This window comes from Panthera onca, chromosome B1 (assembly GCF_046562875.1).
Source record: "Panthera onca isolate mPanOnc1 chromosome B1, mPanOnc1 haplotype 2, whole genome shotgun sequence".
NCBI lineage: Eukaryota > Metazoa > Chordata > Mammalia > Carnivora > Felidae > Panthera > Panthera onca.
The window spans coordinates 2,199,827-2,220,699 of NC_138342.1; the positions used below are offsets into that span (position 1 = coordinate 2,199,827).

Genomic DNA, 20,873 nt, shown 5'->3' on the forward strand with positions numbered 1-20,873 from the left:
AGATAGTTAGACATTAAAGAAGGTATAGGATCGGAAGTTAGGAGAGTATATGTATGCATCTCTGTGTGTGAATTTATGATAAAGATAACATTTTGTATCAGCGGGGAAATGATGGATTATTGAACCAAATGACTAGAGAAAAATTATATCTGTATCTCATATTGCAGACAAACATAAATGTCAGATTACTTAAAAGTAAAAGAAAAGAAATTATTGGGATACCTGGGTGGCTCAGTCGGTTAAGTGTTCGTCTGTTGGTTTTCGCTCAGGTCGTGGTCTCGTGGCTTCGTGAGTTCGAGTCCCACATCAGGCTCAGTGCTGGCAGCGCAGATTAAAAAAAAAATTTTAGGGGTGCCTGGGTGGCTCAGTCTGTTAAGCATCCAGCTTCAGCTCAGGTCATGATCTCACAGTTCATGGGTTCGAACCCTGCATTGGGCTCTGTGCTGACAGTTCAGAGCCTAGAGTCTGTTTCAGATTCTGTGTCTCCCTCTCTCTGTCTCTGCCCCTCCCTTGCTTGTGCTGTCTCTTTCAAAAATAAACATCAAAAAATAAAAAGAAAAAAATTTAGATTTTAAAATCCAAATCTAAAAATTTTAAAATCTAAAATAAAAAAAAATCATGTTTTAAAAAATGGAATTATTATTTCAAAAATAATATTTAATCTTAGGTGGAAGAAAGCTAACGATATAAGGGAAAAACTTGGTTTTTTTTTTTTAACGTTTATTTATTTTTGAGACAGAGCATGAACGGGGGAGGGTCAGAGAGAGGGAGACACAGAATCTGAAACAGGCTCCAGGCTCTGAGCTGTCAGCACAGAGCCCGACACGGGGCTCAAACTCACAGACTGCGAAATCATGACCTGAGCCGAAGTCGGCCGCTTAACCGACTGAGCCACCCAGGCGCCCCGGGAAAAACTTGTTTTGACTGGAATATAGTTCGATGTGTCAGAATCCACCTTAAAAAAGCTTGAAAGTAAATTCAACTTGGGGGAAATGTTGACAGCATATATAGCAAAGGTTTAATAGTTGTTAAAGAGCAATTATAAATCATTAAGAAGCAGACTATCAGCCTAATGGGAAAATAGGCAAAGAACATGACTGAGTAGTTCAGAAAATAAGAAATACAACTGGGCCAGTGAACCCGAGAGCTGACTCTTTGTGTTTCCTGTGGAAAGATACTCACATTTATTTACTAGTCATCAGTAGAAGGAAACAAAAACAAAAATAAGAACAGCTGCCATCTGTCAAATTGACAAACATTAGGAAATACTCAGGATTTTTGTCAGAGGTGATACAACCTTCCTAAAAGGCAGCATGTCGAGCCTTAGACTCCTCTGTGTGGCAGTTTCACCTGAGACTTTATCCGCGGGAAAGTGTGTGGCGACATTGGTGCAGTGCTGTTCATCGCATTAGAACATTAAAGGTCATCTGAACGACTTAATGACTAGTAGGGGAATTGAAAAACGAAGATACATTTAAATTTTTTTTTTTAATGTTTGTTTATTTTTGACAGAGAGAGAGATAGAGCATGAGTGGGGGAGGGGCAGAGAGACAGGGAGACACAGAATCTGAAGCGGGCTCCAGGCTCTGAGCTGTCAGCACAGAGCCCGATGTGGAGCTCGAACCCACAGACCGTGAGACCTGAGCCGAAGTCAGACACTCAACCGACTGAGCCACCCAGGCACCCCGAAAACGAAGATACGTTTATAGAAGGGAATGTTTGTTAACTTTGTAAAAGGTGATTGTTAGATATGTGTATTGTGACCAGAAAATTTATTAACACTGTATTAACAAATTAAGTTTAATATATCAAGGAAGATATTTGCTCTGGCTGAGTAAGGTTAATGCCAAAGGCAGGATTTACTTCCTGTCTCAGACAAATGGTAATGGACAAAATCTGTGTGACAGTGGTTTTCAGGACATCAGGCAAAGAGCAACAGCAGCCCTTGACAAATGGGAAAGGAGTGTGGGAGCCGTATGGCTTCCCGCTTCCTGTCTGGAGGGAGTAACGCTGGGAGGGAGGCCCAGGCAGGGCCCGTGGTTTGCTGAGTTGAGCAGACGGAGCTGCTCGCTGAGGCCAGTTAGTGAGAATGGTGGAGAAGAGAGAACTCCCCAGAATGTTCTCTGGAACCTGTGGGAGGAGACGTCCCTGAGTCTTCAACGTGCTGCCTGTTGATGTGCACGTGCTCATGAGACGTGCTGGGATGTGGCCTCCCGAAAGGACCCGAAGGGACGCTTGCCGAAACCCCCCCTAATGCGGGAAGAGCTCCCGTTGACTCCAGCCCGAGCAGACAGGTGTCCTTCGTGGGCCATGGCTGGAGTGTGCAGAAGGGCGTGCTCTGGTGACAGGGTTAACTTAGCCCTCGACTGGCATGTTATTCTGGTCCTGCCTGGAAAAGCTTAAAACATTTCAGGAGTGCAAAGAAACAGGAAAATAAAATTCGTAGTGGTCCCTTGAAACTGATTCAGAAATTGCACAGATGGTAAAATTGTACAAAATCATGAAAACAGGTACTCAACTATTTTATGTACTCAAGAAGCTAGAGAAAAGATGGAATGTGTTAAGTAGAGACAAGACATTAAAAAGAGCTAAATTGCACAAAGAGTGACAGCAGATTTGTTGCTAGAAAATGCATGTCAGAAGTCAGCAGGACATCATTTGTAGAGGAAGGAAAACCCCCGGAACTGCACGGCCAGTAAATAAATCTGTCTCAAAACAAAGGTGAAGTAAAAACTTTTTCAGACACAGAAAAGCTGAAATAATTTATGTCCAGCCAGGACTTTAAGAAATATTAAAGACGGTGTTTCAGGTAGGAGGAAAGGAAAATAAGATCAGAGAGAGATCTGGATCCACACAGAGAATTAAAGAGCAGGCAAACGGTAACTATGGTGCTTGGATAGAAGACTTTCTGCCCTCGTTTGTCATCTCTTTAAAAGTTAATTGATCGCTTACAGCAAAAATGATAACCGTGTACTTTGGGCCTTACGACATGTAGAAGTAAAATGTGGGGCAACACCAGAATAAAGGCTGGCAGTAGTTTGTGGTAGGCAGAGTCATGCCTCTGCCCCCCAAATTTAACAGGTCTCACTCCCTGGAATCCCGTGTGAGTGTACCTCTAGGGAAAGAGTCTTCAAAGATTTGGTTAAGTTAAGGATTGTGAGATGGAGAGATTATCCTGGGTTGTCCAGGGGGACCGTAAATGTAGCCACACGTATCCTTGTGAAAAGGAGGCAGAGGGAGATCACACGCACGCACACACACATACGCGCAAGGCGGTGTGAAGCTCGAACAGGGACGGGCTTGCAGATCAGAGGGAGGTGGCCACAGGCCGAGGGATACTGGCGCCACCAGACCTGGAAGAGGCAAGGAGTCCTTTGGAGCCTCTGGAGGGGACACAGGCACTGCCAATACCCTCATTTCGGCCCAGCGATGCTGATTCCGGACTCCTGGCCTCCGTAACTCTGACACGGTAAACGTCTATGGTGTTAAGCCACCCAGCGTCTAGCAGTTTGTTACAGCAGCCACAGGGAACAAATCGAGTACTGTTGTGAGTTTCTGTGCTGTGTGTGAAGTGCTGTCATGTCACTAAGGCAGGCTGGGATCAATTAGAGATGTATACTATAAACCAGGTAACAATTAAAAGCACAACAAAGAGTTACGGCTAATAAACCAAAAAAGATAAAATGCCATCCTAAAAATACTCGACCCCGAAGAAAGCAGAAATAGAGAAAAAGGCAAATAAAGAGCATCTGGGGTAAGTAGGAAAGAACTGGTGTGATGGTAGATTTAAATCTAGTTCCATCAGTAACGACATTAAACGTAAGAGGCAGGCTTTTCAGATCCAATGAAAAACCAAGACCCTGTGTAACCTGCGCACGATAAACCGTTTTAAACATGAGGTGCAAATAGCTTAGAAGTAACAGCATGGAAGGGCTCACTCACCATACTAACACTCTGATAAGATGAAAGCTGGGTTGCTTTTGCTTATGTTCATGTCAGACAGTGGATTTCTCAGCAAAAGCTATTACCAGAAATAGAGTGGTCATTTTATAATGATGAAGGCATCAGTTCATCAAGGGAGCATAACAATCCTAACCGTTTATGTCCAGAATACATGAAGCAAAACCTGATCGAACTGCAAGGGGAAGTAGACAAATCCACAATTATAGTCAGGTTCCAGGAGCTTCTCTTAAAAACTCTTTGAGCACGTAGACATAAAATCTGGATCTAGAAGACTTGAACGATACTATCCACCCTTATGGGCCTGATTGGCATTTATAGACACCCCACCTGGAACAACAGAAGACACATTCCTCTCTAGTGCTCACAGGACGTTTGCCCATACAGGCCACATGCTGGGCCATAAAATAAGCCTGAGGGACTCAGTTATGTGAGCGTCCGACTTGGGCTCAGGTCGTGATCTTGTGGTTCGCGAGTTTGAGTTTTACATTGGGCTCACTGCTGCTGTCAGTGCAGAACCCGCTTCTGATCCTCTGGCCCCTCTCTCTCTGTCCCTCCCTCCTCACACTCTCTCAAAAATGAGTAAATATTAAAAAAAAAAGTCTTTAAAAGGATTCATACAAGTATGCTCTTTGACCTCAATAGGATTAAGTTGGAATCTGTTCCAGAAAGATAGTCTGGAAAACAGGTAACGTATTTCCACCCATGGGTCAAAGAGAACGTCAAAGGGGAAATTTGAAAGTATTTTGAATTGATGAAAATAAAAACAAAAGATTTCAAAAGTTGCGGTATGCCGCTATGACATATCCAAGGGAAATTTATAGCTCAATGCCGATTTTGGAAAAAAGAGAAAGGTCTCAGATCAATGCCCTCAGCTCTCATGTCAGGAAACTTGAAAAACAAGAGCACGTGAAACCCAAATTTATCAGAACAATGGATATAAAGATAAGAGCAGAAGTTAGTAAAATCGAAAACAGAGAAGTCTGCAGTAACTCAAACAAACCTGAAGTGAGTTCTTTGAGAATGTCGGTGAGATTAATCAGACTGACTGGCCAGGTAAGAAAGAGTGCAGTCACAAATGACCAGTACCTGGGGTGAGGGAGATGATTTTCGTGTGGGTTCTATAGATATTAAGAGGATTAGACGGGAGGATTGGGAACAACTTTATGCCGGTAAACTGGACAATTTAGGTGAAACGGACAGGTTTCTTAAAAGACATTTCTAAACCTCTCTCAAGAAGGAACCTATAACCTCATTAGCCCTATATCTGTTTTATTAAATTATTAAAAATCAGTATTCGATTTAGTTATTGGAGAACTTTTAAGCATGGTTGGAAATGGTACATGAACTTATTTTTTTCTTTTAATTGAGACATAATTGACCTACGACACTGTAAGTTTGAAGTATAGCACGATGGTTTGATACGTTTATATATTGCAATATGATTGGTGTCAGCTAATACCTTTATCAAGTCACATAATTATTGTTCCTTTTCTGTGTTGAGAACAGTTAAGATCTGGTCTCATAGCAATTTTGAAGTTTATAATATAGTATTATGGACCGACTGTAATCACTGTGTTGTGCATTAGATGTTCAGAACTTATTTGTTACTTGAAAGCAAACCTTTGAAAGCAAACTTTTTCATCTGTGGGTTTTAGAAGTCTAAACACAGATAAAGTATGTCTGATGAAAGTTTTGTGTCTGAACTGAGATGTGCTCTAAAGAAAAGATTGTTAAGTAGACAGTAATTTTTCCATATTGATTCCTTGTTGAAATAGTTATATTTTGGATATATGGGATTAAATGATGTGTTATTAAAATTAATTTTGTTTTTTCTTTTTCTTTTTGACGTGTGCCCCAGAAACTGTAAAATCACACATATGGCTCAGGCTGTGTTTCTGTAGCCAACGCTGCTTGGAGCGGCCGTGTCCGTGTTCGGAGGCCTTTCCTGCTGAGCCCTTTTTTCACAGCTGTGTTCCCCACAGATGAGGTCTGAAGTCGCGCTGGGTGGCATGTTTTGTTTCTTGCCTGTATTTGTCGGCCGTTGTTAAGATGGTCCCCGGGTTTCTCTTAGGCTCGTGGTCCTTCTGACCGTTGGTAGGAACCACGATGAAGTGAGGAAGGGGGAGAGGACCTCCATCTCCGAGGACTCTAGGGGGAGACCGGGAAACAGAGTCGGATTTTGAGTCTTCAAGGATAGCGGCATTATTCAGGGGCTGTGTTTGGGCTGGTGGTACTTCACGGTGCCGGGAAATCAAGTCCAGTACATGGCCCACCAGCTTATCTCTGCTGCGGCTGTGCTTAGCCACATGGATCACGACAACCCAGACGGTCTCAGTCAAGCATTTTAAAATCATCTGCGAGCGTTACATAGATTCCCGTCTTTGCGAGACTGGGACAGAGCAGCAGAAAGCACAGCCTGCCCGTGATCGTGTGTAGTCTTACGGTGGAATGTGGTTATACTTTGGAACACATTGAAAGCAAGAATAAAAAGGAGTACAAGAGTCATATTGGTATACTGATTTTCAGGGTTCCAAGAATACTGTCAGCAAGAGTAGAAGTAACCTGTTGGCAGAGAGCGGCAGATGGCTGTCTGGGAGCGAAGCAGTATCTTTCCTCTTTTTTATGGAGTTCAAAATACATACAAAGCAGTGGCTTTTTGAGGTTGATTTAACTAAAACTTTAAAAAAGTGAAATTTGGCTTACAATCTTTTTCAAAATAAGCTTTTAAATTTTAGAATAGTTTTAGATTTTAAAAAAATTGTAAAGATGCATAGAGAGTTCCCCTCTACCTCACATCCGGTTACCCCAGTTCTTAGCATCTTACGTTACTGTGGTATGTTTTTCACAGTTGATGAATCAGTGTTAATGTACTTATTAACCTTCATTTTTATGTAATGTCATTTTACTGTTCCAGCGTCCTGTAGAGGACACCAGATACCTCATTGCATTTCATTGTCATGTCTTCTAGGCTCCTCTTGGCCGTGACAGCCTCTCTCTCTCTTTTTTTTTTAACTTAGAAATTCTCCAGAATTTCAGAAACTTCTGGGCATCGCTATGGAACTCTTCCTGCTGTGCAGTGATGATGCAGAGTCGGATGTCAGGATGGTGGCTGACGAGTGCCTCAACAGAGTCATAAAAGTAAGCCCCCGTGAGCCGTGCTGTCCCAGCTGCAATGTGGCCGAGAGAACAGACTGTGTTTGGAGGGGCGGAGTCGCTCTGGATGTCGTTCATTCGCGGTGTGGTTGCCAGCCTGCCTGTCGCCCCTGCTGACTCAGAAGGCCGTGTGTGTGCCTAAGTCACAGATGGGCTCTACTGGCAGCCGCTCGGTGTTCTTGGGGAAAATGTCACTACAGACAGCAGCTTCTGTGTGGGCTGAACCTCGAGCGGCCACAAGGCCCTGGGAGGGCAGGGGACAGGTGAACGCAGTCTGTCTGTGGTGCTCTAGCTTCCCTTCCTTTGTCTGCTTTCCCTGTCCTGCGGAGACCTGGGTCAGGCAGTGCTGTGTGCCCATAAAGACGTGACTTCTGTCACAGACCGGCTGGGGCTGGTGTGGTGGCACCGGGTGGAAGGAGCTCCCGAGGAGGGACGGCAGAGCCGGAATGCCAAAGCATTTGGGCTACAGGCAAGCTGAGGAGCAGGGAGGGGACACCTGTCTTCTTCTGTCACTGCTTCCTGAGGCCGACTTTGTGCCCAACATCACCAGAGCTTCAAGCTACGCTTCTTCTTTTTCTGTTCTCTGCTGCCTTTGAAGATAAAGGCCTTCTTCCACAATTCCTAATGCAATGGAAAACTGTCCTGGTTTTTCTCATTCTGCCCTTCTTCTAGTGTCCCCAGCCCATCCCGGTCACTTCTTCTAGGCCACCTTTGAGTTTGTGAACGGGCCTTCTGGATCGTGTGTCCATACGTAGTGCTCCCACCATAGGCCGTGGGCACCGAGGATGGGTCTCGGGCACAGTTCTTGACACTTCCTCCAAAACCTAGCTCTTGATAATGGTTAAGGAAAAAAACGTACCTTGTTTCCTTCCCTGCAGGGGTCCTTGTTTTGGGGACCTTTCTGGTTTTCTTATTTTTTTCTTACTGCCTTCAGTTCCACTCGTGACACTTAGATAAGCCTTTGAGAAGAGCTTCCGTCTCTTGGTTTTCCGTGGAGGCTCTTTTCCCAGTGATGCTCACCTGGCCAGATGAACCAAGGACCCCGAGCTAACATAGGCTAGTTGAGTATTTCCCGTCTCGTTAGGGTCTTGATAAACCAAACTGTTCTTTGGAGTCTTTCCCGGGGCTTTCTCTGCAGAGTGGTCGCATTTTACGTTGGCCGAGCAGTTATCCTTCCTTCCTCCTTCACGGATCCAGCCTTCCTCCGGGAGAGGATCACCCCCCCTCCTGCAACGTTCAGGGAGACGGAGGCACTTTACCGGGCTGATAAAGCATATGTGGATTTTGGGGTGAAGGAGAACTGCTTTCAAGTCTTTCCTCTGTCCCCTACCAACTGAACAGCTATGAGAAACATATGTAAATCTGTGAGCCTCGGTTTCCTCACCTACAAAGGGAATCAGACAAGGTTTGGTGGTGTGTAGGAGTGCGTGTGTGTGTGTCTGTCTGTGTGTGTGTGTGTGTGTGTCTGTGTGTATGTGCGTGAGGGTCAAAGGTGGTGGTGTAGGCGATGTGCTCAGCACCGTCCTGGCCCCTCACTGGTCCTCCAGGCGGCAAGAGGTGTAGTCTTGTGATGATGAGATTCTCACATTCTTACCCCAGGAGTCTGAGGGGCATGTGAGCAAACCAGCTGCCCTCTCTGCCGTCACACGGACTCCACGGTCTTCAGGAATCCTTCTCTTCTGGGAGTGTGTTGTTTCTTGGCTGGCATGCTCTCTGGGCTCGGTAGCCACGGCGCCCAGCTCACTCTGTCAGGAGCAGCCTTAGGGAGGCCCTCCCCCATCTCTGGGCAGCCACCCGGTCTTCTCCTTCCGCCCGCACCCCCTGCTCTCGCTCGCACCCCGCCTCCCACCGCGACATACGCCCAGTGGCCAGGTACCCTTGCTCCCTGTGCCGCGTGACCCGTCGGCGACACATGTGCGTGGGGTCCCGCAGCGTATCTGCAGATGGCCTTTTTCAGTTGTGTTCACTTCTCTCCAGGCCTAAATATCCTGGCTTGCTTTTTTTATTCCTGCAGGCAGGGCCAGGCTGGGCTTTTTCTGATATTTCAGTTCTTAAATCTGATGCTTAGAATCACAGCACCTAAAGAGGGCACCATGCCTTGGTTCATGGCAAGAGGGAGACTAAGGAGGGCAGAGGGGACAGTGTGGCCCCAGAGTGCTCTGAGTTGACCATTGGACACGTAAGCTTTGTTCCATTTTTAAGCCTGTCCTCTTCAGTGACCTGTTTCTGAGAGCCGCTGGACAGAATAGCTTGGTGAATGTGTGGTGGTTGTCGGCCGTGACGCTGGCTCGTGACCTGAGGCCTGGCCACCTCCCTACTTTTGTCCCATTTCCTCTGTGTCAGGCCTCCCAGGGCAGAGGTTCAAAGATTTCCTGTTATGTCCCTGGACGTTAAGACGAGGTCAGCCTCTCTCAACTTCTTTCTGCTTACAGTCGGCATGGTGAGGTTTGGCTGCACTCAGATCCGTGCCTCCCCAGATGCTCTGGTCTGCAGGTTCAGCAGGCTGGGACGGGACCAGGTCTGGCTTGATTTGCTGTCATTGCGGCAGAGGAAGGACAGGCATGGGAGCCCGCGGACGGCCCCTCGGCTCGGTGTCAGGAGGGCAGGAACACAGACACCGTCACCGGGAGTCACGTCCTGGGCTTTGGTCTTCTGTTGAGTATTGCTGTGCTTCTCATGAGGACCGGGCTCAGCATGGCCTAAGCAGTGGGATGCGTGGTGCTTTTCGTTTATGTAGGAAAATGCCCGGCGTGGCCCAACAGCATGCTCCTGCCTCATGTGACTTTCAGTCTCAGGTGGAGAAGCATCTTTTCACAGAAATAGTTCAGTACATGGCACAGACTCTAAGTTCTGAGAGACATCGGCAAGAGGCGTCCTCATGGCGGGCAGGAGCTTGAGGTGACTTCGTCTGGGGAGGCAGAGAAGGCTTCCTGGAGGTGGTGGTGAGTGAGGAGATGGGGGGCTTCTTGACCACTGCACAGCTGCCTCTAGGAGGCCCAGGAAGCCTCTGCAGGCTCTCCGAGGAGGGTGGCTCCAGTGTGTGTCATCGGAGAACGGGGGTGTTGAGGGCCAGTTCCGAGGGTTTGTACTTCATTTGGTAGAGGATGAGGAGCTCTCAGATTTTCGACGTGGTCGGCGGAGAGCTTTATTTTGGAAGAGTAGCCTTGTGACAGTGTGTGCCTGCCTTGGAGGGGAGAGGGACCTGGGCACTGAAGATCCATGTGGGAGGTTGAGTAGTCCAGGCCTGGGAGAGTGAGGTCTGGGCCAGGACGGTGGCCCCGGGAGCGTGAGCGAGGAGACAGAGGCGGGCCGTCACAGGCTCGATTTGGCAGCTGAGCGGGTATGTCTGCTTCAGTGTGGAAGGTTCAGGAGCAGGGAAGGGTCAGATTGCTGTCCCCAGGGTCTGGGAACCCCGATTCTGTGCTATTATTAGGGGTTTGAGGGTTTGTTTTCTCTTGTTACAAACTAAATTTGAGATTAGCTTATAAAACATAACGTGAAATAAAACTGGGATATACCTTCTGGTTTTATTTGCAAGTAGCGCCTTGATATATGTTTGTCTGTTTTGGTGTGTTCATTTAAGGATTTTTAGTACAAGCTGAAATGGAAGATTAGGATTTAAAAATTTCTGAGATATTGGGGCGCCTGGGTGGCTCAGTTGGTTAAGTGTCTGACTTCTGCTCAGGTCATGATCTTGCGGTTCGTGAGTTTGAGCCCCTCATCGGGCTCTGTGCTGACAGCGTAGAGCCTGGAGCCTGCTTCAGATTCTGTGTCTCCTTCTCTCTTTTCCCCTCCCCTGCTCGCACTCTCTCTCCCTTTCTCTCTCTCCCTCTCTCTCTCTCCCTCTCTCTCTCCCTCTCTCTCTCTCTCTCAAAAAATAAATAATAAGCGTTAAAAAAAAGAATTAAAAGAAACATTTCTGAGATATTGTTATACTTTGGAACCTCCCCAAATGGAGCTTTGCTTCTGACTTTAAAGCTCACCGAACCAGTAGGTGAGTCACCTGAGTTTTACTCAGACCAGCTCAGGCTGTAGCCATCATATGCTGTGTATCGCATGAGAGAGGCTTGGTTTGAGGCTTGGTTATGTCTCTGCTGTCTTCTTGGTGGACAGGCCATCGGCAGTACCGTTTCAGAGGAGAGGGTTCCCAGGGGCAAGGGTGGGGGCCAGGACTCTTTCCTCCCCTTCCACCCCGAGAAGCCCTCTCTGACATGGGCTTTGTGCGGGCAAGCTGGTGGTGGCGCTCAGCCATTCTCACTGGGTTGAAGTTGACCTCGTGGCCATTAGTTTTGGTTTGGCCCCTAAGTGAGCAGGGATGGGGGCGAGAAATGTGTTGTGAGGAGCACGAGGCTCCTCGCTGGCTGTGGGTTCTGAGCCATGGGGCTGGGAGCACGCATGCGTCCAGGGAGGACCTGGGGAAAGGACAAGGGCTCTGTGCCCGCCAAGACGAGTGTTCCCACGTCGAGCGAGGGGCTCTCATCTTCCAAGTGGACTCCCCGCCCTGCTGGCACCGCAGACCTCATTCAGGCCGTTGCTAATGTTGGTTCATCTAGCAGAATGCTCTTTAATGAAGAAAAACCTTTCAGGTGTTTTCTTCTCTTGCTGAAGACCTATAAAGGGTTTGATATAAGAGCATTAGAATGAATTTGAACCATCTACCATTTAACCTCAGTATTATGTAGTATTTGATTATAGATCTAGTTGAATTCTTTTGCTTCTGTGTTTTTATTCAAGTGAATGACCTGTGTCTAGTTTATTCAGTATCTTCCCAAGTATATGTGCCTCTTTCTTAACGAGCAGGCTCTTGGTTTACTTGCTCTTCTGTTCTACTTTGCCCCCGAAGTGAAATTTTAAGCGCCTTTTAGTTTTCTTCCGGGCTGCTGGTGGAACGAGCCTTCTGCGACCAGCTCTCTTGTGTTCCGTTGCAGGCGCTGATGGACTCGAATCTTCCGCGGTTACAGCTTGAACTCTATAAGGAAGTCAAAAAGGTAGGCCTTCGTTTTCTCTTACTGAGGGAAGTGGTGACTGTGTCACTGCACGGAGCGGTAGACGTGAAATCTTGTCTTTTATTTAATAAGCGGGAATGCGGGAAGGAAATGCTGTTTGGTAAAGCAGACTTCACTGTTTTATTTTTCTTTGCAAGGTTGCTCTTCATTATTTCATTATTTATGAGAGGAGATGGGAATTAGTTTCTGTATCCGTGTAAGTGAAGCCCCTCGGCCGCGACGTTTCTGCAGCGGTCACGCCTGTGCGTGGCCTTGTCTCTAAAACGTAGAAATAAGCAACAGACAGACGCTCTTGTGTCTGTGAGGACCCTTTGGTGCATAGTGTCCCTGACTCGGAAATGTAACGTGTCGCTCCCCCCGCCCCCCCCTCCTCAGAATGGCGCTCCCCGGAGCCTGCGTGCTGCCCTGTGGAGGTTTGCGGAGCTGGCTCACCTGGTTCGGCCTCAGAAATGCAGGTAGGCGGTGCGCTCTGGCTTATTAGCGCTGTGCGTCGGTGGGGAGCCAGCTCCTGTGGATTCTGTACCTCTCAGCTCCAGTGTCTTCCCTGAGCTCCGGCTAATGCTGTCCACCACTGCCTTCCCCGTCGTGGCCGGTGTTTCCTGTTTCTGTTCTCATCATAGCACTTCTCAGGAGCACTCTGGGACACTGTCGGTGTGCGTGTTCATTTTCTGTCCACCCACGCTTCCAAGAGACAGAGGCACGCCCCCCAGGATAGCGGGGTCTTCCCCGTGTGTCCTCTGTGGCAGCACGGCCCCGGTGACCGTGTCTGCACGTGCTCGTCGCCGAGCAGATGCTCGTCATGTGGTTGAAGGTCGAGAACCGGTCTCATCATTGCTTGCCGTAGGAATTCTCTAGAAATATGCCTTTGTCTCTCATGTGGGTTCGAACTGTGAGTGTTAAACTGAATGAAGTTTGACTAGTGGGAACGTCTGTCCCCGGTGGATTGAGAATCAAAAGAAGTCCCTGGTTTTCATCTGTGCCTTCTTCTCCTTAACCAGCAAGACTGATGTCCAGAGGCCCTGGGCTGCGTCCCGGAGGAGCCGGTGCAGGGGCCCCGACCCTCACTGTTAGTGGGAAACCACGATTTATCCCACTGATTTTGAGTTGAACAAGAATCTTATGTGGCCGTGGAGATACGTCACTAAGGAAATTTCTTTTTGTGCAACATTTTTCTTTTACTATCCATATTTTGAAATTTTTTTTATATCTTTGAAGCAGCACATCCCAAGTTCTCCACACAGCAGCCCAAGTGACCTTAAAAAATGTGATCGGGTCATGTCATTTCCTTACTTAAACTTTCTACTGAAAGTCATTTCCCAGAGCTGTTGAGATAAAATCCGGACTCCTTACTCGGGGAGATCTTGCCTCCACTGACTACCATCTCGGCCACTGTCTGTTAGCACATTGGCCTGATGTTGCTTCTTTGCACGTTTCTTTGTTCCTCGTGGCCGGTGTATTTTTTTCAGGCAAAATAGTCCCTTAGTCCCAGGTGTGGGCCTGCTCTTCTCCGCCACCAGAGGGCGCCTGTTAACATTGGGCGCGTGTTTGTGAGGGGTCTCCTGTGGTTTCCGCTCTGCTGTCCAGTGACTCCCTTCTCCTGCATCCCGCACGGTCTGCTTTTCCTCTCTGGAGGGCCACGTCTTATCTCGAAGACCGTATTTAGTTTGAACACTTAAAAATATTTCCTTGCAAAGCTCCTTTTCCAAGAAAATGTTTCATTTCTTAACTTTTATTTGTTACCTATTATTTTCTGATTTAAAATATGAATACTTCACTGTTATAATTTACTACGAACGGTTTTTCAAACAAGGTGAGGGTCCTGTGTGATCACAGAGAAATGAAGGATGAACGTCTCCCAACATTGGAACTTGGTGTGCATTTAGCCCCCCTGATCTTTTTGTCTACTTTCTGTTAAGGACTGTTTTGCATATGAAAACTGGCTCTTCCCTAACAGGTACTAAACTAATTGTTTCTATTCCTCAGTGAAGTAGACCTGGAAGAATAACTCATGTTCCTTTCATACATGCAGGCCTTACTTGGTAAACCTTTTGCCTTGCCTGACTCGAATAAGCAAGAGACCCGAGGAATCTGTTCAGGAGACCTTGGCTGCAGCTGTCCCTAAAATTATGGCTTCTTTTGGCAATTTTGCAAATGACAATGAAATTAAGGTATGATTATCACCGTAAGTCACAAATGTGAATGAGTCTTGTGGGCTTTTTGGACAGGCCATCGTGTGAGAGCACTTCTTGAGTTATATTGTGCTTCATAATTTAAGTTAAAATGTTTTTAATTATTTCGAGGCACACAGAGAGCTTCTTTCTATTTCTGCTTTCTTATTGTGGGGTAGAGTTAAGTAAGGAGATGGTTTATAGATGCAAATTCAGAAGGTGGTTTTCTAGAACAGATTGGTTCTTGGTATATTAGGTGGACTCCTTAACCTAGCTGCGGAGAGGTGACTGTCCCAGAAGTGCAGGCAGGAGAAAGCTCACTGATGGTCCCCTGCAGCCAGTGGGGACCACTTGACCTCTGTTCTGTGCCCAACAAGCAAAATAAGCAGCCTCCACACTCACGTTTGTGTTTTATTTAGTTTAAATTTTTTTTAAGTTTGTTTATTTATTTTTGAGAGAGAGACCGAGAGAGTGAGCCTGGGAGGGGCAGAGAGAGAATGAGGGAGACAAAGAATCCCAGGCTGGCTCCATACCATCAGCACAGGGCCCGATGTGGGGCTTGAACTCACAAACCGTGAGATCACGACCTGAGCCGAAACCAGGAGTTGGACTCCTAACCGACTGAGCCACCCAGCTGCCCCTGTATTTTATTTTTAATGACCAGAAATTGTGACCCTGCCACATGAGGATTCTTGACTTCCTCCTTTTTGTGGGCCACTCCTTTGTTAGTGTTTCTTTTGGCATTTCCATCCACATTTCTAGATAACGTGCTATATAGCATATATATCGTAGCAATATACAGCTAGGTGGCCTGGTTTTTTTTGTTTGTTTGTTTGTTTGTTTTTAAATGAGTGATAAATTTAGTTCTAACTGGCTTCCATCTTCTTACTGTAGTTACATTAGTATTCAGTGTGGCATTTCATGCCCAAGTAATAGTCACAACGATGTTCCGTGCTATGATTCTATTTCTATGTAGAACTTTTTGGTTTTTTGGGAGTTAATAATTGCCTCTCTTTTATTTTGCTTGTTATTCTTTGGCCATTGGTATCTTCTCATACTTTCCAACAGCTTTGTAAAATGTGTCTCAGTGCAATTCTGCACATGGCAGACCATGTATTGGGTCCATTTTCTCCACCGGGGTCCTCTGACCTAGAATTCTCCAGCTGTCTGCCTCGGTCTGGCCTGGATGCTCTTTAGGCCTGAGGTGCAGTCGTATCTTCAGACTTTTCTTTGCTGTCATCCTAGGAATTGTTTTTGCTGCTTTCCTTTTGGACGCCTGATTTCTGGATGCCATACCTTTACCTTTCTAGGCATACTTCCTTGTTTTGATAGAATTTGTGTCATCTCTTATTTCTGTTTTCCTTTTCTTTTTTCTGTACTTTCTAGACGTCCATCTCAAACCCTTCTGTTGTGTTCGTTAATATCTAAGAGCTCCTTGTGTTCAGAATGATTATGTTTTCTGGCATCCTCTTCCTGCTTCATGAATATACTCTTCTCTTTCTGAGGATGGATTACAGTTTTCTTGACAACTTTTTTTGACTTCTGTTTCTTCTGACTTCCTCTGTTCTGGTCTTTCTCTGTTACGTTGGCACTTGTGCATTTAGATTTGAGTGAGACTCTAAAAAGCTGATTGGAAGCAGGTGCATGGCAGGGACCTGTCCCCTGGTGAGCTTTCCGCGGTGATGGATGGTGAGCCTGCTTTCCCTCTGTGAGCCTGCTTCCTTCGGGGTCGAGTATTTTTAGGATGACATTTTATCTTTTTTGGTTTATTAGCTGTAACTCTTTGTTGTGCTTTTAATTGTTACCTGGTTCTTACGTAAGATAGTTTCCAAACTCGTGAAAGTAGGTGAACACGCCTTTTTTGGATATTTTTGTTAAGACTTACATGGCCACCATTGGTATTCTAGCGCCATCTCCTTTGGGTCAGCCTGTTGCTTCAGACCAAGGCGTCTTCTCCTGCCCCTTAGGAGACACCCGTGGGCACTGTGCTGCTGCAGTCCAGCTTGTTCGCGGGTGTTGCAGGCCAGGAAGCACCTCCCGGTGACACTAGCAGCACAACTGCAAGCCGTCCCTCAGGCTAGGACGTGGCTCTAGTTGGTGACTACTCTCTTCTCCTTGACTTTGTCATTTTCATTTTCGTTGTTGTTGTCGTTGTTGTTTTTTACTGCCTTTATTTTCCAGTGTCATTTGCTGACCCTGTACCCAAATGCCGTGGGCACGCCTTTTCCAGAAGCTCAGGTGTTCACTCTTGGGTACAGGACGTACGTCCTGAACAAGGTCCCTACTTACACTTTATAGGGAAGTAAGTAGACTGCATGTTTGCAGACTGCTCTGGAACGTCCCGAATTTGGGATGCTACAGGAAAGTCCATTTGTTTACAACCTACACTCTGTGAGAATTTGGAGTACGTTTTCTGAAATAAAATGATAAGCTTCATAGGAGTTTGGTCTTTTGTCTACTTGGATTTGTGTTTCCCTAGGTTCTGTTGAAGGCTTTCATAGCGAATCTGAAGTCAAGCTCGCCTACCATTCGGCGTACTGCAGCTGGCTCAGCAGTGACCATCTGCCAGCACTCCAGAAGGACGCAGTACTTCTATAGCTGGCTACTGAACGTGCTCCTGGGTAAGATGCAGCGTGGTTGGGATTTTCCCCACCGTGTGGCACAGTCTCTCGCATTTGCCTGACACAGAGCTTTTTTTTTTTCTTCTTTTTTTTTTTTTAATTAGAGCGTGTGTGCAGTGGGAGGGGCTGAGGGACAGGGAGGGAGAATCTTAAGCAGGTTCCACACTCATCGCAGAGCCTCATGCAGGACTGGATGCCACGACTCTCAACCCAAACCAGGAGTTGGACATTCAACCAACTAAGCCACCCAGGCACCCCCTGAGACACAGCTTTTGAATTCTTTAAAATCAGGCACCCCTCATCTCCCAGCCCAGGCCCTTTGGCACCGGCTGACCACTGAACGGGAACTATGGGGAGGCTGCGATGAGCCCACGTCGGGCCTTTGTGGTGACTAGGAAAAGGCCCCTTCTCTGTGCCCAGGACAGCTTACAGGGCAGTGGCCGTGAGGCAGCGTGCCACCCCGCGCACCTGGCCTGGCCCTCGTGCCGCAGACCGCACACTGTACGTGCCAGCAAGGAGCATAGTGAGTCCCTGAGGCCTCTCGCAGGCTCCCCGTGCAGGTGTGGGTCTGCTCCCGGTTTCTCCTGTACTTGGGGTGGTTGTGGAAGTCAACGCTAGCCAGCGCTGAGGGGGCCGTGTGGACATTTGATATGAAAGAACTGCCTGCCTTTCATATGCAGCCAGACTCACTCTAACGGGCCTCGCTCAGCCCAGGATGTAAAGCTGCTCCTTTAAAGCCACTCCCAGGGTTTGGCCTGAAGATGAGATACCTGTGTATTTTTCCACAGTAATGTTTGTCCATCTTGATTCCTCACTGCCAACCTCGTAATACGGTTCTCCTGTGGATCTCTTCTTTTAAACAAGTGGAGCTGTGAATCTCCAAGCAGATGATGATGAGAAATCTTACTGCTGCCTTTCTAGGCTTGCTGGTTCCTGTTGAGGACGAACACTCTACCCTCCTGATTCTCGGAGTGCTGCTCACGTTGAGGTATTTGGTGCCCTTGCTGCAGCAGCAGGTCAAGGACACGAGCCTGAAAGGCAGCTTTGGGGTGACACGGAAAGAAATGGAAGTCTGTCCCTCAACTGAGCAGCTCATCCAGGTAGGAGCCACGTGGCGCACTCCAGTGCCCGTATATAAATGACATTCAGAGAATCAAATAGTTTGGAAGAGAAATGGCAGAGCCGAGGATTAATAGTCTCTGCAGCTGGGCCACCTGGTTCCGATCCTAGGTCACGACCCCTAGCTGTGTGACGTCTGTATGGCACATTCCCTGCATGAAGGTAATCTCTCATGAGGCTACCGAGAATGCCTCATGTTTGTAAAGCCAGGACTCATGAAATGTGCTCATTCGTACAGTAAGTATTTATTGAGCATCCACTGTGTGCTTGGCACTAGGGCAGGTGCTGGGGATGCAGTGGTGAGCTCTTTCGGTGTGGTCTCTGCCCCTGGAACCCGTGGTCTGGTGTACTGGTCTCTCTACCCAGGGAGTTAGGAACATGGTCCCCTGGGGCATAGGAACAATATGTTAAAACTTCTCTTTGCAGTATAGAGAAACCCTGTATACATTCTGATACGATGTGATCAGCAGCTGACTTCAGCAGTTGACTTCATTCCTTGTGGTGTGCTCATCCAGGTTATTTTGTTAACCTTGAGTGTGGCTGCGTTTCAAGCAATTTCATAAGCTTGGCTTAACATGTTAGGGTTTTCACCATATTTCGTGTACTGGATGCTACTGAAGCCCTTACCTTTCCTGTAAGTCACATGGTCATATGGTGTATATAGGAGTCGAGGCATACAACCTGGGGTCTGGAGAGGGGTGCCTTGGTTCTGTTTTCTGCTTTCCACATATCGATGACGTTGTAGTTCATAGGTATTTATTTGGGCCAAGTGGACTTATGAGTTGTGTTCCTTACCTAAACTTTGTAGGGTACAAAATCTTAAGTGGCTTAAAATAATTCTTGCATAGAATTGATGACTCGAAGGTAATGCTTTAATGATTTAGGCATTGAGTTAGATAATATTTGTAAAGTGCTTAGAATATTTCCTGGTGCATGGTAAGGCCCTGGGAGTGCTGGTTAATGAAAAATAACTGAGAAGGAGCAGGCTCTAACAAAGTTTGGGGTCTGACAGTTCACTCCAACCAGCCGTCCTTCTGCTGTCTTATAGAATATCAGTAATGACGTTCTCAGGAGATATGACGATTACATATTGCCCTCTCAAAAAACCATTACCGAATGTTTTAGTGAGTAAAACAGGTTTTCTAGAGGTAATAATACATTTAAAAAATGGTTATTTCATTCTTATCTTGCTTGTTTTACGTTTTATTATGGTGATTTCCAGACATACAAACGCAGGTGGAATAGCCTTTAGTAATTATCGCCTGTGTTAATAATTATAAACTCAGGGTCAATTATGATTCTCTCATTATCCCTTTTTTTGCATTATTTTGAAGCAAATTCCAGTCATTGTATCTTCAAGTATACCAGTTCGTATCCTTCTTTGTTTTTACAACTTAATGACAATGCCATGGTCACACCTAAAAAGAAAAGAACATTTCCTTAACATCAATTATCCACTCATCCTGTCAGTCGTTTACTTTATTCTTTTGGAATCAGTATGCAAGTGAGATTGGCTGACAAGGACCGTGACTCTCTTTGGTCTGATGGTCACTTCCATCGTGAGTCCGTTTGTTGAAGGGACAGATTGTCCGGTGGCAGTCCTGGCAGTCTGATTGCTTACAATTTTGTAAGTGAACATATTTGTTTTCTGTATTTCTTATAAATCGATAACCAGCTAGAGTCTTGTCAGATTCAGTACACATTTTAGGATGTGCATGATATCTGAGCTCTGTAGTACTCGTATAATATTTTAAAATAAATACGTAAGTACTGCAGATCCATACTCAGAATTTTTTTCTGATGTTTAAAGAAATGCTGCTTGGTCAAGAAACGTTGGAGATCATTAGTCTGCTGGGAGAAGCAAGCCAATAATCACTAGACGGCGTGGTGAGGCGGTGGGTTCGGGGTGCTGTGGAAGCACAAGTGAGGAGGCCCCTGCATGACCAAGGTCAGGGAGGCGTGCCCGAGAGGCTTGGTTAAGAGCTGATGCCGATGGTGGGTAGGATTTGACCAGACGCCCGGAGGTGGGAGAAGTTTATAGGCAGAGACTACAGCCTTGGCCAAGTCCAAGGAGTGAGCACGCGTGTGCAGATGGGAACCGATGTGGGTCCCGCGAAGTCTCAGGGCTCCTCGCCGATTAGCAGGGGCGCTGGTGAAAGTTGTGTGAGGCTAGAGGGATGTTGGAAACTACGTCACACTGGGGCAGCAGTAATCCTGGGAGGACCGAGTGAAGGGTATGGGGTGCGGTGCTTAAGTACTCATTTTCTTAATGGTGACTTTTCTCCAAAGTGAGCAAATGATCCTGCACAGCACTGAACGAGCACGCAAGACACGATTATCTCTAAATCATATTGTAATCCATTTTCTTTTGGCTGATAGCCATTCTGACTTAAATTGTTTTGAGTAAGAAGTTCAACTCTGCCAATGTAATTTAGCTAACTACAGTATATTTAAATAGAACTTAAAGTAATCCTGAGCCTGGCTAAATTATAAACTGTAAAGTAAGTGTGGGCAAAATATAGATACTTTAAAAAAATTTTTTATTTAAAGTTTGTTCATTTTGATAGAGAAAGCTCGCGCAGGAGTCGGGGAGGGTCAGAGAGAGAGGGAGAGAGAGAGAATCCCAAGCAGGCTCCATACTGTCAGATCAGAGCCTGATGCAGGGCTTGATCTTAAGAACCTTAAGATCGTGACTTGAGCCAAAATCAAGAGTTGGATGCTTAACCGAGCCACCTAGGCCCCCTGGATACTTTTAGATGTGCAAGAACTTAGTTTGCTTATCATTGTATGCTTTTTGAAAAACTTATTAGAAGGTGTATTCCAGCAAAGTGAGAAATAGATAC

General features: G+C 46.4%; 1 protein-coding gene across 2 annotated transcripts in view; it reads left to right on the forward strand.

Moving 5' to 3' along the window:
* The window catches only part of HTT (huntingtin), a 149,749-nt gene that overhangs the window by 17,149 nt on the left and 111,727 nt on the right, over window positions 1-20,873 (forward strand). For both annotated transcript variants that reach the window (XM_060655518.3, XM_060655519.3), the window contains exons 3-8: window positions 6,981-7,101; window positions 12,045-12,104; window positions 12,498-12,577; window positions 14,152-14,290; window positions 16,770-16,911; window positions 17,833-18,011. In XM_060655518.3, the coding sequence (XP_060511501.2) occupies window positions 6,981-7,101; window positions 12,045-12,104; window positions 12,498-12,577; window positions 14,152-14,290; window positions 16,770-16,911; window positions 17,833-18,011 (721 nt within the window). The remainder of the gene's footprint in view (window positions 1-6,980; window positions 7,102-12,044; window positions 12,105-12,497; window positions 12,578-14,151; window positions 14,291-16,769; window positions 16,912-17,832; window positions 18,012-20,873) is intronic.